This window comes from Periophthalmus magnuspinnatus, chromosome 19 (genome assembly GCF_009829125.3).
Source record: "Periophthalmus magnuspinnatus isolate fPerMag1 chromosome 19, fPerMag1.2.pri, whole genome shotgun sequence".
NCBI lineage: Eukaryota > Metazoa > Chordata > Actinopteri > Gobiiformes > Gobiidae > Periophthalmus > Periophthalmus magnuspinnatus.
In genome coordinates this window covers 4,528,147-4,541,366 of record NC_047144.1, presented here as the reverse complement: position 1 = coordinate 4,541,366, position 13,220 = coordinate 4,528,147, and the positions used below count along the sequence as shown (strand labels likewise).

General features: G+C 39.8%; 4 protein-coding genes and 1 non-coding gene across 6 annotated transcripts; 3 read left to right on the top strand and 2 right to left on the bottom strand.

The window, feature by feature from the left end:
- The first annotated feature begins 635 nt into the window (after positions 1-635).
- Positions 636-4,271, top strand: meiob (meiosis specific with OB-fold). The gene is made up of 13 exons (XM_033985028.2): positions 636-692; positions 777-834; positions 954-1,085; positions 1,154-1,226; positions 1,307-1,502; positions 2,015-2,115; positions 2,325-2,377; positions 2,541-2,636; positions 2,756-2,848; positions 3,179-3,323; positions 3,430-3,620; positions 4,015-4,097; positions 4,163-4,271. Exons 1-13 carry the CDS (start codon positions 636-638, stop codon positions 4,265-4,267), a joined length of 1,383 nt encoding a protein of 460 aa, XP_033840919.1. The 3' UTR covers positions 4,268-4,271.
- A 300-nt stretch (positions 4,272-4,571) lies between these two features.
- trnai-uau (transfer RNA isoleucine (anticodon UAU)) lies at positions 4,572-4,665 on the top strand. Its single transcript has 2 exons — positions 4,572-4,609; positions 4,630-4,665. It is a non-coding gene; the product is annotated as a tRNA-Ile (tRNA).
- Positions 4,666-5,017: 352 nt separating this feature from the next.
- Positions 5,018-7,965, top strand: mlst8 (MTOR associated protein, LST8 homolog (S. cerevisiae)). Its single transcript, XM_033985013.2, has 9 exons — positions 5,018-5,047; positions 5,336-5,503; positions 5,637-5,688; positions 5,762-5,924; positions 6,001-6,076; positions 6,163-6,315; positions 6,408-6,532; positions 6,656-6,819; positions 6,905-7,965. Exons 2-9 carry the CDS (start codon positions 5,375-5,377, stop codon positions 7,021-7,023), a joined length of 981 nt encoding a protein of 326 aa, XP_033840904.1. The 5' UTR covers positions 5,018-5,047; positions 5,336-5,374; the 3' UTR covers positions 7,024-7,965.
- bricd5 (BRICHOS domain containing 5) lies at positions 7,753-11,125 on the bottom strand. 2 transcript variants are annotated; one of them, XM_055229647.1, is made up of 6 exons: positions 10,611-11,125; positions 10,245-10,382; positions 10,030-10,179; positions 9,705-9,812; positions 8,509-8,659; positions 7,753-7,847 (listed from the first exon to the last, which is right to left on the bottom strand). In XM_055229647.1, exons 1-6 carry the CDS (start codon positions 10,662-10,664, stop codon positions 7,753-7,755), a joined length of 696 nt encoding a protein of 231 aa, XP_055085622.1. In that variant the 5' UTR covers positions 10,665-11,125. The 2 variants fall into 2 exon arrangements, with proteins under 2 accessions (XP_055085622.1, XP_055085623.1); XM_055229648.1 differs by having other exon boundaries at positions 10,030-10,170.
- A 441-nt stretch (positions 11,126-11,566) lies between these two features.
- pgp (phosphoglycolate phosphatase) lies at positions 11,567-13,130 on the bottom strand. The gene is made up of 2 exons (XM_033985334.2): positions 12,446-13,130; positions 11,567-12,359 (listed from the first exon to the last, which is right to left on the bottom strand). The coding sequence occupies exons 1-2, from the start codon at positions 13,035-13,037 to the stop codon at positions 12,034-12,036; spliced, it is 918 nt and encodes a 305-aa protein (XP_033841225.1). The 5' UTR covers positions 13,038-13,130; the 3' UTR covers positions 11,567-12,033.
- Between the last annotated feature and the right edge of the window lie 90 nt (positions 13,131-13,220).

Genomic DNA, 13,220 nt, shown 5'->3' with positions numbered 1-13,220 from the left:
AATGGCCTGTGTTTTTATTAATTTGGAACATAGACTGTACAGTCTATTATTATTAATTAACGAAAATCAAAACGAAATCAATCAAAATATACATCTTTTGGATAGAAAAACTCAATGAACTCAGTCCAGTATTCTGTCATAACAGCCATTATAACCCTCAACATTTACTTTAAAACAAACAGAAAAACAACAAAGCAAAAAATTATTTTTCAAGTGACGCAAACGCGCGCGTGCGGTGATGCGCGCGTGCGGTGATGCGCGCGTGCGGTGATGCGCGCGTGCGGTGATGCGCGCGTGCGGTGATGCGCGCGTGCGGTGATGCGCGCGTGTGATGAGGGGCGCGTGGCGCGAAACTGATCCTATTTGAAAACAAAAGCAACAGGTAAGAACGTGTCAATTAAACACAGAAAAAGCTATTTTTAGTTTCATTTGGTGTTTACCTATTAAATATATCGATGCTATTATCACATTCACCAATACATTATTTTAAATTAAACATTTGGCTGACGTGTAAACCTTTAGTTCACTTCAGCAATGATTAGCTTATTCTGCTATTGTTTATCACAGTATTAACATTGTTTTGTTTTTTCTACTAAATTATCCCAATATTTTACAGGCTCTTCATTATCACTTAAATGGCAGCTCAAAGCTACGCAGCTATCGCTCAACTCCACCCCAACTTCAGCCATGCCGTGAGTATCGTTTATTTTCTCCAAACCCCACATTTGAGTCAGTTTGCTATACTCACACTTTGGCATCTCTTATTCTTTTGACAGAAGCTTGCAGGTGTTGTCATTTGGAAAAATGACAGCAGAGGATTTCCTGACAGAAAAAGTAAGTATAATGTTTATGATCATTACTTCTACTGCGCACCTGTCTCGTGTTTCTTGCAGTGTAGCGGCCTCTGGTGGTTGATGACATGTTAGAACTAAGCATTACTGAGTCTTTTTCAGATATTGGTGAAGAAAGACACACTTTTGGATTCACAATCAGAGACTCTCCTGACTTCTTCATCAATGTGGCCGCCTGGGGAAGTGAGGTATACATTAACGGCCTTACAAACAGCTTTTCTGTAGGAGACTGTGGTAAGAAAATATAACATTGACATTCACTTTCATTTACTTAAGCTAAGTATTATTTTTATTTCTTGTAGTCACAATAGATAATCCCTTAATCACTTATAAAGACCCAGAGAAAGATGACAAATACTGCCCCACAACTCCAAGGTACTGAGAAAAAAATTAATTTGAAGGACTCATAAGTTGCTTTCTTAAAATTCAGTAAATACTTTGTCATTTTCTTCCAGTATCTTTAGACTGACTGTGACAGAGGCCCACTCCCGGGTTTTGAATTGTGCAGACATGGTTGTCATTGAGAGGATGCTGCCTCTCTCCCACCTGCCAGTCAAAGACCCCCAGGATTTCTACTCCCTCGGGGACATCGTGGCCAATGGACAGACACTGGATGGCACAGTCATCAATGTGTTGGCAGCTGTAAGATCGGTATGATAATTACTACACCTTTACTAGCCTTAATAAAGTATGTACAAAGACTTAATTCAGTCAATAAGATAATATATTCTGCAGTTGGGGGTACCAGAAAGAACATATATTTTCCAGTAAGTGTTTGTACTTCATGTAATATTCAAACAGTATTTCAAAACATTTCAACAAACTATATACATCAATATAGAGTAACTTTAATAAAAGCTCCTTATCAAAATAATGAATTTTCAAAGCCCACTGGAGCAGTCCTAACTGATTTAAAACTGTATAATTACTGAATGAAACACTTCTCCATAGTTGTAGTAGTTCATGTTTAACTTTTACTACTACTTAACCAACTACTGCATTGCCTTTTCAAATTATGGCTTGTGGTTCTATAGTGCCCAGGGCAAACCAACAAACCAAAATGAAGCTGAACGCCATAAAGTTCAGTCAGAGGCCAGGCCCTGCTCTTAAAGTTCTGATTAAGAAATGAGCCAACTTTGAGATGATTGTGTTTATGTTTTCAGATTGGAGAGTTGAAGCAGTTCACCACTTCAGACGGACGTAGAGGGCAGAGAATGGAAGCCAAGCTCTTTGACGACTCTGTGTCTTCATTTCCTCTCGTCCTGTGCGTCACACTAATCTATACATTTGCATAACTTATTTTCTTTATAGATACACTTCACCATATTCCGCTCCGTTAGTCTTTAGACCACCAATGTGTATCACTGCTTCACCACAAATTGACTGTGCTGATATGAAGCCTGTGAAATGCGTATGTTTGATTTTCACCCCACTGTCCCCTGAGTTACTTTTTGACCCCTGTTTCACTCACAGCTGGGACAGAGAGGCCATTCAGCTCGTACAAACGCTGTCGCCCAAAGAGACGGGTAGGTTAACAGCTGCTACTCGTTCTACACCACAAAACCAATCTTTATTCAACTGTTATTCCGGCCTGTCGTATCACATTAACACAGGGAGCCAATGAGAAGCATGAAAAGGATACTTGAGATGTGACTGAATGTTGTTTTAACTTTATCTTTCACTCAAAAGTGCTCTTCATAGCTGATGTGAAGATTAGCTTTGACAGTTTTCGAAAAGCTATGGTAGCCACTGTTAACTGCAAGACCATTATCACCGTCAATCCAGGTAAGGAAATACCCATAACATTTACTAAGTTTTGATAGGTGTGTTTGCTGTAAATAGTTTCTTCCTGCAGAGTGGTTGGCATATTTCCAGTGTGCTAAGCTTTTGTTACTTCTGTTTAGATACCAGAGAGGCCAGCCTGCTGTTCAGCTATGCTCAAGAGCTCTCAGAGACTGGAGGACTGGATGAGGAGGAGAAGCCTGAAGATGTGCCTGGTGTGTGGCTGGAAAATAAATACAGCTTTATTACAGTAAAAGAACTTCATACCAGCATTTTGCATTAGGTATCACACTAGGCTATTACCTCTACCCTATACTCACTATACTCCTTAGTCCTGGGTCCCTGGACCATGCATTGGGGGTCCTTCCCAAAAATGTGAGAACACTGATTATTACTAAAAGCTGTCTCCAGCCTCAAACAGTTTGCCTTAGTCCACATCTAAAACTACTTCAAAACATTTGACAAAAGCTGACTCTGATATACTCATACCAAATATATATGTGTGTGTGTGCGTGTGTCTGTGTGTGTGTGTGTTGTCATTGTAGTTGAGTCCATCACTGACGTGTACACAGTGAACCAGCTCAAGCAAAAGTCACTGGAAGAATCCGAGCCTTTCTTTGGCGTCACATACAGCTTCATCTCCAAACTGGATGTCGATTCTTCTGTTTCCAAAGTCATTCGGACACGATGGTAATATCCTATGCAGTTTGCATTAGAATTTAACTTATCTGATTTATACAAGGAATAATCCAACTTAATGAATAAAATGAATGAACAGTTGACTTGTCTTATGCAGCACCAGATGTAAATTCCAGGCGTCTGAAGATGGGCAGAGCTGCACCAATGAGATGTGTCCAGGAAGAGAGCAGGGCTTTTCTGCTGCTGCCGTCTTTGACCTGCTCGTCGATGTCTCAGACCACTCCGGTACTCTGCACGGGTGCATCTTCAGAAGTCCAATGGTAGAGAAGATATTAGACTGCACGGTAGGTATCATTGTCACTAAGGGAAACAAATGACAAATAGGATCACAAACAAGAGAAAACAGGAACATATTAATAATGAAACTTTATCTGTGTAGCACTTAAAAACTGGACCAAAGTGCTTTCCATAAATACATTAAATATCCAATAAGAAGTCCTATACAAGACAATAAAAAATACAACAACAACAATACTATCATCATGATACACCATAAAAGTAAAAGAAAGAACAAAACATTATTAAGCACTTTATTCTCTAGCTCCTCTTCCCGTTGCTCATAATTGTTTATGGACACATTTACATTTGATTATGGCACAAAATTGTGGGTATAGAGGTCATTATGTAAAATAATGAAATAAATACGATCTTTGCAAAACAAGTACTTTCAATATACAGCCAGAAGAGTTTAAAAATCTGACTGACGATGAACGGACAGCTTTGAAGTGGAGGTTTCTTTTGGAAAGATGCAAAATATATATAAAGGTAGGTGGTACTCCTGTATTGTGGCACAAAAAGAGGGAGAGAGATCAACCCATAGATTTTTACAGATGCTTCCACCCAATAAAATGAGACCTGCGACCAAAGGCGTGATCCTGGGGTTCTCATTGGCTGATCCAGGAGAGGTGAAGCAGCGCATGTCTGCCCTGTTGTAAAGAATGTGACTAAACTATATGGAAGAGCTCTGAAGATTGTACCTGTCTAAATTATATGTGTTAGCTCGGCTGTATTTATTATCAATTTTTATTTATTTTTTCTAGAATGCTTCCAATCTTCTTTCCAGATTGATTGTTAAAGATTTACTTAATTTAATGTACTAAATGTCACTATTGGTTATTGTGTGATTTGTACTGTAAACATTGTATTTATTTATTCTGCAATTTATTTAAACCGTACTAAAGGATGCTCATTGGCATGTCTTTGTCTGCTGATTTAAAGCGGGATTGCGGATTAATCAGAGTTCCAGTGGCGCAATCGGTCAGCGCGCGGTACTTATAAGACAGTGGCCTGCGGAGTGATGCCGAGGTTGTGAGTTCGAGCCTCACCTGGAACACAAATGTTTTTAAAGCGCACACTCAATTCAACTGAGTCATTCATCCTGTTGGAACTTCGCCATGGGGCTACAGATCATGTTTCTGATTATGTATGTCGTCCAGGTTTGACAGATTTTTACTATGTCTTGGATGATTCGTTCTTCGGCTCTGGCAGAAGTTAATAGTGCAAAAATGCGCGTAATTGTTTTAAGCCCTTTGGTAATGCACAAATTATATTACAACCCCAGGCTCGTTTGAGAATACCTGCTATTACTGAAGGTAATCACAAGGGGTCGGTATTGGCCAAAATTTATTTTTGCGGAACCTTCAGATTATTGTCAATAGGTTCACGGGACACATTTTAGCGACGTACCAATTTGGACAACATCGAAACCTTTCAAGGTAAGATCAACATTACCGATTGTATTTGGTAAACAGGAGGGATATTGTTCTGTTTTGCACGTTTAATGTTTAATGTTAGAAATGTGCATTTTTTGGTTGTTATATAGCTTTATCATTTCGTGGCACTATGAATAAAACTTACATGGAGTTAGCTTAGGAGTTAGCTATGAACTCTTTAGCATAAAATTGCAGAAATGGTGGGAACAGTTCAGTCTTGTTTGTTAAATCCAAATGTCCAAAACCATAAAACTTGACAGATATTTTTTTTTTTAATATATTTGATTTCAGCTTGGTCCATGCGAGTACCGTAACAACAAAGGGTCAGTCATGAATGTGAACCAGGGGACAGTAGGCAGTGACCCTGTCATCTTGGCTACGGCTGGATACGATCATACCGTCCGGTTCTGGCAGGCTCACAGTGGGATATGCACCAGAACAGTACAGCATCAGGACTCTGTATCCTTAAACAACAGCTAAGAGTTAACGTTAAATACTGAGTAATGTGTGAAGTCATGTGAATCGCCCATAACAAAGTGCTCCAACAGTTGACATACATTGTTTGCTTGTATGCTTTAACACTTGTCCTCAGCAAGTGAACTCACTTGAAGTCACACCAGACAGGAGTATGATAGCAGCTGCAGGTTGGTTATACCTGGTATCTTATGGATAACATTGTGCGCAATAAGTGCATTAACATGTTCTGTCTATATTTAGGTTATCAACATATACGCATGTACGATCTGAACTCAAACAACCCCAATCCTGTAATTAACTATGATGGAGTTAGCAAAAACATCACCTCAGTGGGTTTTCATGAAGATGGCCGTTGGATGTACACAGGAGGAGAAGATTGCATGGCCCGTATCTGGGATTTGAGGTGCCATAACATTTCATCCCATTTGTCATCATACTTTTGACTTTTGTATTTGTAATCAAAAATTCTCTTCTGATAGGTCCAGAAATTTGCAGTGCCAAAGAATATTCCAGGTCAACGCTCCTATTAACTGTGTGCGCCTACACCCAAACCAGGTACATGGATAAACATATTTTATCTTAATTATTGTAGTTACAGTCATTATATGCATTTTCCAAACCTTGGTATTATATTGTTTTAGGCAGAACTAATTGTTGGAGACCAGAGTGGTGTGATCCACATATGGGATCTGAAAACTGACCACAATGAACAACTTATTCCTGAGCCAGAAGTCTCAATAAACTCTGTACACATTGACCCAGATGCAAGTTACATGGCAGCTGTTAACAGCTCGGTCAGTAAACGCACAGACATTTTATTATTTGTATTTATGTGTTTTTTTTATATACACATGTTGTTTGTGATGTTTTTTTATACATCCCACAGGGAAACTGTTTTGTGTGGAACCTTGCTGGAGGCATGGGTGATGAGGTGACTCAACTTATTCCAAAAACAAAGATTCCTGCACATAAACGCTACTCACTTCGCTGCAAGTTTAGTCCTGATTCCACGTAAGTCCAGCGCACAATATAGTAAAAAGTAAAGTAAAAGGTTAACAGTACTAACTATTTAACTTTTTAGTAGGTTATGCCTTCATGCATGCACATAAGCAAGCTTTTTTTTTTTTCTTCTAGTCTACTGGCTACCTGTTCAGCTGATCAGACCTGTAAAATCTGGAGGACTTCTAATTTCTCCCTTATGACTGAGTTGAGTATCAAGAGCAACAACCCTGGAGAGACATCTAGAGGCTGGATGTGGGATTGTGCCTTCTCTGGGGACTCCCAGTATATAGTTACAGGTCAGTAAGCTAAAGCCAGTCAATTCTAACAATACTGAAGTCAATACAATATATTAATTTGTAATTACCTTTTAATTGTAAATAGCTTCTTCAGACAATCTTGCTCGCCTGTGGTGTGTGGAGACTGGAGAGATCAAGAGGGAATATAGTGGACACCAGAAGGCAGTGGTCTGTCTTGCTTTCAACGACAGTGTGCTTGGCTGAACAGGCAGGTTCAGTAACTGCGGCGTGGACTTAAAGGCAAAAGTAATGCCGGACCAGTGTTTTTCCAGGGAGAGGTGGCACAAAAAACTCTTAAAATCCCTGACAAGATTTGTCAAGGTGTAAGGATAGAAAACAATGTTTTGAAGGTCTGTATCAAGAAAACTGGGCTATATCTAGTACAGTGATACTAGTGCTAGTACAGTATTTTGAAATGCTTTTAATGTGATGCGTAAAAACAGCCACATGAAACCAAATGTTATTTGACGTGCCATTGTAAAATGTATGAATTTTAATTAAATCACTAAGTGACTTGTGTTAGTTGGATTTATGACATGGCATACTATAAATACAGATTAATGTAAATACAAATGTGCAGAAGTCATACAAAAATCTTGCCACCTGATAAACCACAACCTTTTATTAGGAAGATCAAAAGTCACACAGTAAAAATTACTACACATAATGACTTGCAGAAAATACAGTTAGTGGCATGTAGAAAAGGGATGTTCTCCCATGTAATCGTGCAGCATGCCACCAGAGTGGGTAAAACCCATGAAGAGAGTGATGAAGGCTTTGGCGATAATGGTGACAGCCTGTCTCCAGCTCTTCTCTCTCAGAAGCATTGAAATGCACTGCCTTGCCTGTTTACAGGCTTCCTTCTTTTTGATAAAGTACCTGAAAAGGTAACTTTGTTTCCCTGCATTTCTGAGATTTGATGAGAAGGGAACGTCACTCTGGCAGATAATAGAAACACACAGACACACAGATGTTGCTGGGGAAACAGATGTCAATACAGAAGTAAACCAGCCTCTGTTTGCCTGGGCCTAGGAAGGAGAATGACCATCATTAAAGAGCCCGTGCAATAGACAATATGTAAGCATTGCATGTTCTTTGTTCAATATTAATGTAATATTGTAATTGATCTTAAATTAGTTCCACTACAATCTTTTTGTCTGTGTAATTCCTCAGTCATCCAGGTTTGATCCATAGCAAAAGACAAAGTTTAAATCTGTCAGGCTAATTTCTTGGTAATATTTTCCAGCTCTCTTACCAGTTTGACGATGGATTGACAGATTTAAACTTTGTCTTTTGCCACTACTATTTTTGAAAAAATATTGTTCAACCAGTGCAAAAACTGTTTCTATATAATGAAGAGGGTTTTTTTTGTGTTTTTTGTAATTTTCTTTTTTGTGTTTTTTTTTTTTTTTTTGAGGCATCGGTACTTGAACAATAACTTTTCATGTATTAATAACAATCTATAGTGATCTCCCAGCACCCACTGGACATCAAAAAGTGTCATCTATAGAAACAGTTTTCTTCAGTTTGTCTATGGTACACCTTAACTTTCAAAAGTTCAAAAGAGCTATGAGAACTACTCATTTGAGGAATTGGCCTGGTTCTGACACTATAAAATATAATATTGTCATTATAGTAGACTTTGTCCATATTGTGTTTGATTTTGTTTTCACACATTTTAGTTCTCACCATCAGTTTTCTGGGTCCAGTGAACGGTTCTGTCATGGCACAGTTGTTGCAGTGATTCGTTCAGTGTGGACATGTCCACCAGACTTGATCCCACTACACTTAGAAACTCTGTCTGTCTCAGAGTTTCATTCACATCTAGATGGTACTGAGCCTGCACAGACAAACCCCAGTGTTATGCCACAACCACATGCAGCCCTTGTTTGAAAAAAGATGAAGACAGTAAGTGTTTGAACTGAAATGTGAGGAGCTATTAGACTGAGTCTGTGGACGAGGTCAATAAGGCCTCACATTTGTGCTCTTATTCATCACAAAGCCTTGGTGTAATTGCACCACTTACGCTTGTGATTGGCTCAGATAGTGAAACACTTCAACTGCTGTTATGCTTGAGTGGCTCACATAACATCATTAAACAGATTTCTTTATTTATTTTTTATCTGGAACATAATCTGTCAACATTAAATGAGCTTAGTGCTGATGATAATTTGGCTAGAAATATTATTAAGTTGTTAAGAATCTTTTAATATTGAAATACACAATAACAAGTAATTTGAGAATACAGAATGCTGATTACAGATTTAAACTAGCCATTTTCTAAAAAAAATATTGATTGAACAATTATTTGAGATTTGTTTGATCGTTGAAATATGCACTGCCCCATTAAAATAAACAAACAAATGTCTTACTCTTATGGCCATCAAATCAATGTTTCCTCCCTGACCAAAGACTTTTAATTCAACAGTAGTAGTGGCTATAAAGCCCTCACACAGAGCGACTATTGTGCCCAATCCAAAGCTCCAGTCCTGTGAGCTGCGTCCTGTAAGAAGATCCTGTGCAGAGGGGCTGCAAGGATCAGATGTGCCAAGGAATTTATCTGTAGAGACCAAGTTAAGGGAGCCAAGGAGCCGGCTACACAGACGAAAAGGCTTCTTAAGGCCTCGTATGCTTCACCTCTCTCTTTGTAATAAGTGACCAACAAGTCATGCAAAACCTATGAAACTTAGAAGGATCAGTGGGGCACCACTTTGGGGGATAAGGGTATGACTCGCCATTAAAAAGGCCAGGTTGAACACGACAGACTTTGGCCAAGCTAAAAGGGCAACCCTGGCCCTTACTCTATTATGTAGTATCATATTTCTGAAATGAGTAAGACTGTCCATTAAACTATATATCAGTGTTGAAATGTCAGCCTCTGTTACCTTTTCTTTTGGCTCATGGAGGAAGGAGCGTACATTTTCATAGTCGGACTCCTCCATCTTTTGCAGGAAGCATGTCTTTTGGTTTACTGGCTTGTAACATATCAAACCCTAAAAGGGAAAAGTGTCATAGTTTATTTGGAAATAAATCCAATTATATTATACAATTTTTTTTTCAGTAACAAAGACATTGTTTCCAGATTCAAATCTAAATCAAGATTATTAAAAAAAAAAAAAAGAAAAGATTAATCCATGGACATATGGAATATAAAATACATTAAAACCAATATTTTTTCTGAACTCATGTGGCTGGAGCTGATAGACTTACTTGTCTGATATCAAAAACCACAGTGGATCTCTGGTTAGCTGGTGATGCTAGATAAAAGGTCACTACATCATTTTCCTGGTCCACAACTGCTGACTGGTTGACAACTTTGCCAGTTGGATCTGGAGATGAGAATCTTACAATCTGTAGAGACTAAAGTCATTATGAGTTACCTAAAGCTTTTCACATTCCCGATAGTGTTGAATGATTTGGCACACCTGGGTGGATGACTGTGACGTCCTGAAATGTCCAGTTAAACCAAAGACAAGGATAAACAAGAGCAGAACTGCAGTGAGACTGGGCCAAAATGCCTTGTGGGGGAAGTGGAACGGAGAAGAAGCAATTGGGTCCCCATCCTGAAAAAGTAGTATTAACACTAATCAGTATATGTTTAGATTTTTCTTTGAATTTACAACTAATTCTGAACTCTTATTGTACAGTGTACCTCAAGGGGCAGACTGCAATACATCTTCCGTAACTAATAATCACTCCCATTGATCACATCACAATATTTACATAAATTCTAAAATGTTGACATTTCCTGGTTGATTGAAAACTTACCCAAAATTGAAACAACTTCTTACCGTGCACTGTGCCTCATCCAAGTGATGTTCTGAATGTTTCCAGCACCTCACCATCCTGTGTCCCGTCTCTGCTCCTCACTCGGTTATCTCCCTTCTCGCAGCTAACGGCATAGGGCAGTGATCATGTCTGCCGCACACTGAGATCCAGTACACCTGGCCAGCCTATCTTTTGTCCCCTCAGACCTCCCCCACCTGCTTGTGTCTCGTCGCATCCCCCCTCCTTCTCTGTCTCCAACCAGTCTTTTCACTTCTCTCCAAATCCATCACCTGCTTTACACTTATCTATGACATCTTGCCAAGTTTAGTCTGCTTGCAGCTTCCCTCTCTCTTCCTCACTCACTGTCATGGCAACTCCTTCAGCATCACCTGTCTTTCTATGGACCCCGTTTCTCCACCTCTCAAACATGCCCAAACATGAGAGCAATTGGCCTCATGTCCAAGCAAGGACAATAGACAAAGGGCTGGGGCAGGCGCAGATCGGAAATATTCTTTCATCAGAGGAAATAATATACGGACTTTTGGGCACCCTGGTGATGACAGTCCAAGGTGACTTGCAGCAGCAAAATTTTATTTTCAAGGGCCTCCTTGCATGTAGTGATATGCATGTTGAGTTAAAACAAGGTGTTGTGGGTAATCTTATTATTTTAAGAAAAAGGGAATAAATTTTTTTTTTTCTGGATTGGTGAAATCTTGGTATTAATCTGCTTTATATATATATATATATATATATATATATATATATATATATATATATATATATAATATGTGTATATATATATTATATGTGTATATATGTGTGTGTATGTGTATATATATATATAAATAAAATGAACTTACAATTATTTAAATATTCAAAATCAGGGTGAAATAAGTTACAGCACCACATTAATTTCTTCAGCCTACATTTCAGTTCATCAAGTGTTAGCTGGGGGTAATGCTACATAATAAATAGCACATACTGTTAAGAACTTTTAATTCCTGTGTAGAGCATAAATCTGCACATAACATAACTTTAAAAGAACTTAAACAGTAGAAAACCATCTCAAATGAATGACTCACACAAAGACAGCTCATGTATTCAAGTTCAGTTCCTTTTGCTCAGCTGTTAAATCCTTTTGTTATTTGTAGCTCTGTTGCAAACGGTCACCCCATTTCCTATTTCAGTTCGACTTTGAGTTACTTCAGAATATTACGTCATAAAAAGAAAGGTTAATTGCTATTTACAAACAACAATAATCTCTTTGGCCGAATATATGTCCATGAAATAAAATTATTTATAATACTGGAATTAACAGTTAAAATTCTGATTTCGGGAGTATTTTAAAATAGGCCTGTACAGTCTTTTCTCCTGACACTTGCAGCAGATACTTCTCGTTGGCAGTGACTAGTTCACTTGTTTTTCTCTTTGTCCCTGACCAAGGCTTTATTCCCTCAAAGCAGGCAACAGGTCTGCAATGCTGTCCACATAGTAATCAGGGACCATGCCCTGCCTCTCTGGACGGCCACTCTTCAGATGCTCCTGTGCGTCTGCCACAGTGTTGACCCCGGTGAGGGTGAGCAGAGTCTTCAGACCACAGTTGGAGCCTAGGAGGATGTCTGTGTCCAGGCGGTCCCCAACCATCAGGCACCGCTCCCTCTCTACACCAAACTGAGAGGCCACGCAGTCAAACATAAACTGGTTTGGTTTGCCCACGGTCTGGGCCTGGCGCTGGGCAGCTGCCTCCACAGCTTGTAACAGACATCCAGTACCTAAAAAGAACACAGTCACATTTCTTTAACATGCAATTCAGTGATTAGTTTTTATCTTAGGTATTTTTTATTCAAGTTTTACCAACCTGGAACAGCCTTGCCACCTTCAAGGGGCAGCCTGGTGTCCCTGTTGGTCCCCACAAATAGACAGCCCTGGTTCAGGTATTGCATGGCTCGGTTCAGCTTCATGTAGCTGAAATGCTCATCAAAGCCAACCACCACCGCCTTCACCTCCGGGTCCAAGGAGACGTTGGCCCAGTCTGCAGGTTTCCCGGTGATGGGGTCGGGTCCAACCCCTGTCTGCTGGATCCCAACTGCCTCCAGCTCCTGCTTCATGGCGTTGCTACCCAGGAGGTACACTTTACCCTGCAATTTGCACACCGTCCTGAGGTACATGGCACAGCAATAAGCGGTTCCGAACACGTCGTCCTCGGTCACGTTAAACCCCAACAGGGACATTTTGTCCGCATACAGCTTCCTTGTTTTACTGCTGTTATTGGTGACGAAAAATACTTTCTTGCCATTTTTCTTGAGGAGGTTTATGACTTCCGCAGCTCCGGGAATAGCTTGGTCCCCTCTCCAGATCACCCCGTCGCAGTCAAACAACACGCTGTCCACAGATTCCAGCACTTGTCTCATGAGCGCCCCGGTCAGGCGCGTGCATTTGGTCCCAGACATGTTCAAGTTTGATCAAGTTTATTCTGCCTTTCAGGCCGACGGGGCTTAAGTCTACGCGTCGGACTCCCGACTTGATTTAATTCATTCGCTGTCAAAATCCACTTTAAAAGGACTGACCTTCTCCCTACAGCGTTACTTCCGCACCGGCTTAAAGGCACAGAGTCAGCAAATGAAGCCCCGCCC

Coding starts and splice junctions, on each gene's coding strand:
- bricd5 (XM_055229647.1), bottom strand. CDS start 10,664: ATGGTGAGGTGCTGGAAACATTCAGAACATCACTTGGATGAGGCACAG. Junction 10,180..10,244: donor CGTCACAGTCATCCACCCAG/GTGTGCCAAATC, acceptor TAATGACTTTAG/TCTCTACAGATTGTAAGATT. Junction 7,848..8,508: donor CTGGACCCAGAAAACTGATG/GTGAGAACTAAA, acceptor TCTCCTTCCTAG/GCCCAGGCAAACAGAGGCTG.
- pgp (XM_033985334.2), bottom strand. CDS start 13,037: ATGTCTGGGACCAAATGCACGCGCCTGACCGGGGCGCTCATGAGACAA. Junction 12,360..12,445: donor AGGTGGCAAGGCTGTTCCAG/GTTGGTAAAACT, acceptor TGTTCTTTTTAG/GTACTGGATGTCTGTTACAA.
- meiob (XM_033985028.2), top strand. CDS start 636: ATGGCAGCTCAAAGCTACGCAGCTATCGCTCAACTCCACCCCAACTTC. Junction 1,086..1,153: donor CTTTTCTGTAGGAGACTGTG/GTAAGAAAATAT, acceptor TATTTCTTGTAG/TCACAATAGATAATCCCTTA. Junction 2,116..2,324: donor TCTTCATTTCCTCTCGTCCT/GTGCGTCACACT, acceptor TTTCACTCACAG/CTGGGACAGAGAGGCCATTC.
- mlst8 (XM_033985013.2), top strand. CDS start 5,375: ATGAATGTGAACCAGGGGACAGTAGGCAGTGACCCTGTCATCTTGGCT. Junction 6,077..6,162: donor TGCGCCTACACCCAAACCAG/GTACATGGATAA, acceptor ATATTGTTTTAG/GCAGAACTAATTGTTGGAGA. Junction 6,316..6,407: donor TGGCAGCTGTTAACAGCTCG/GTCAGTAAACGC, acceptor TACATCCCACAG/GGAAACTGTTTTGTGTGGAA.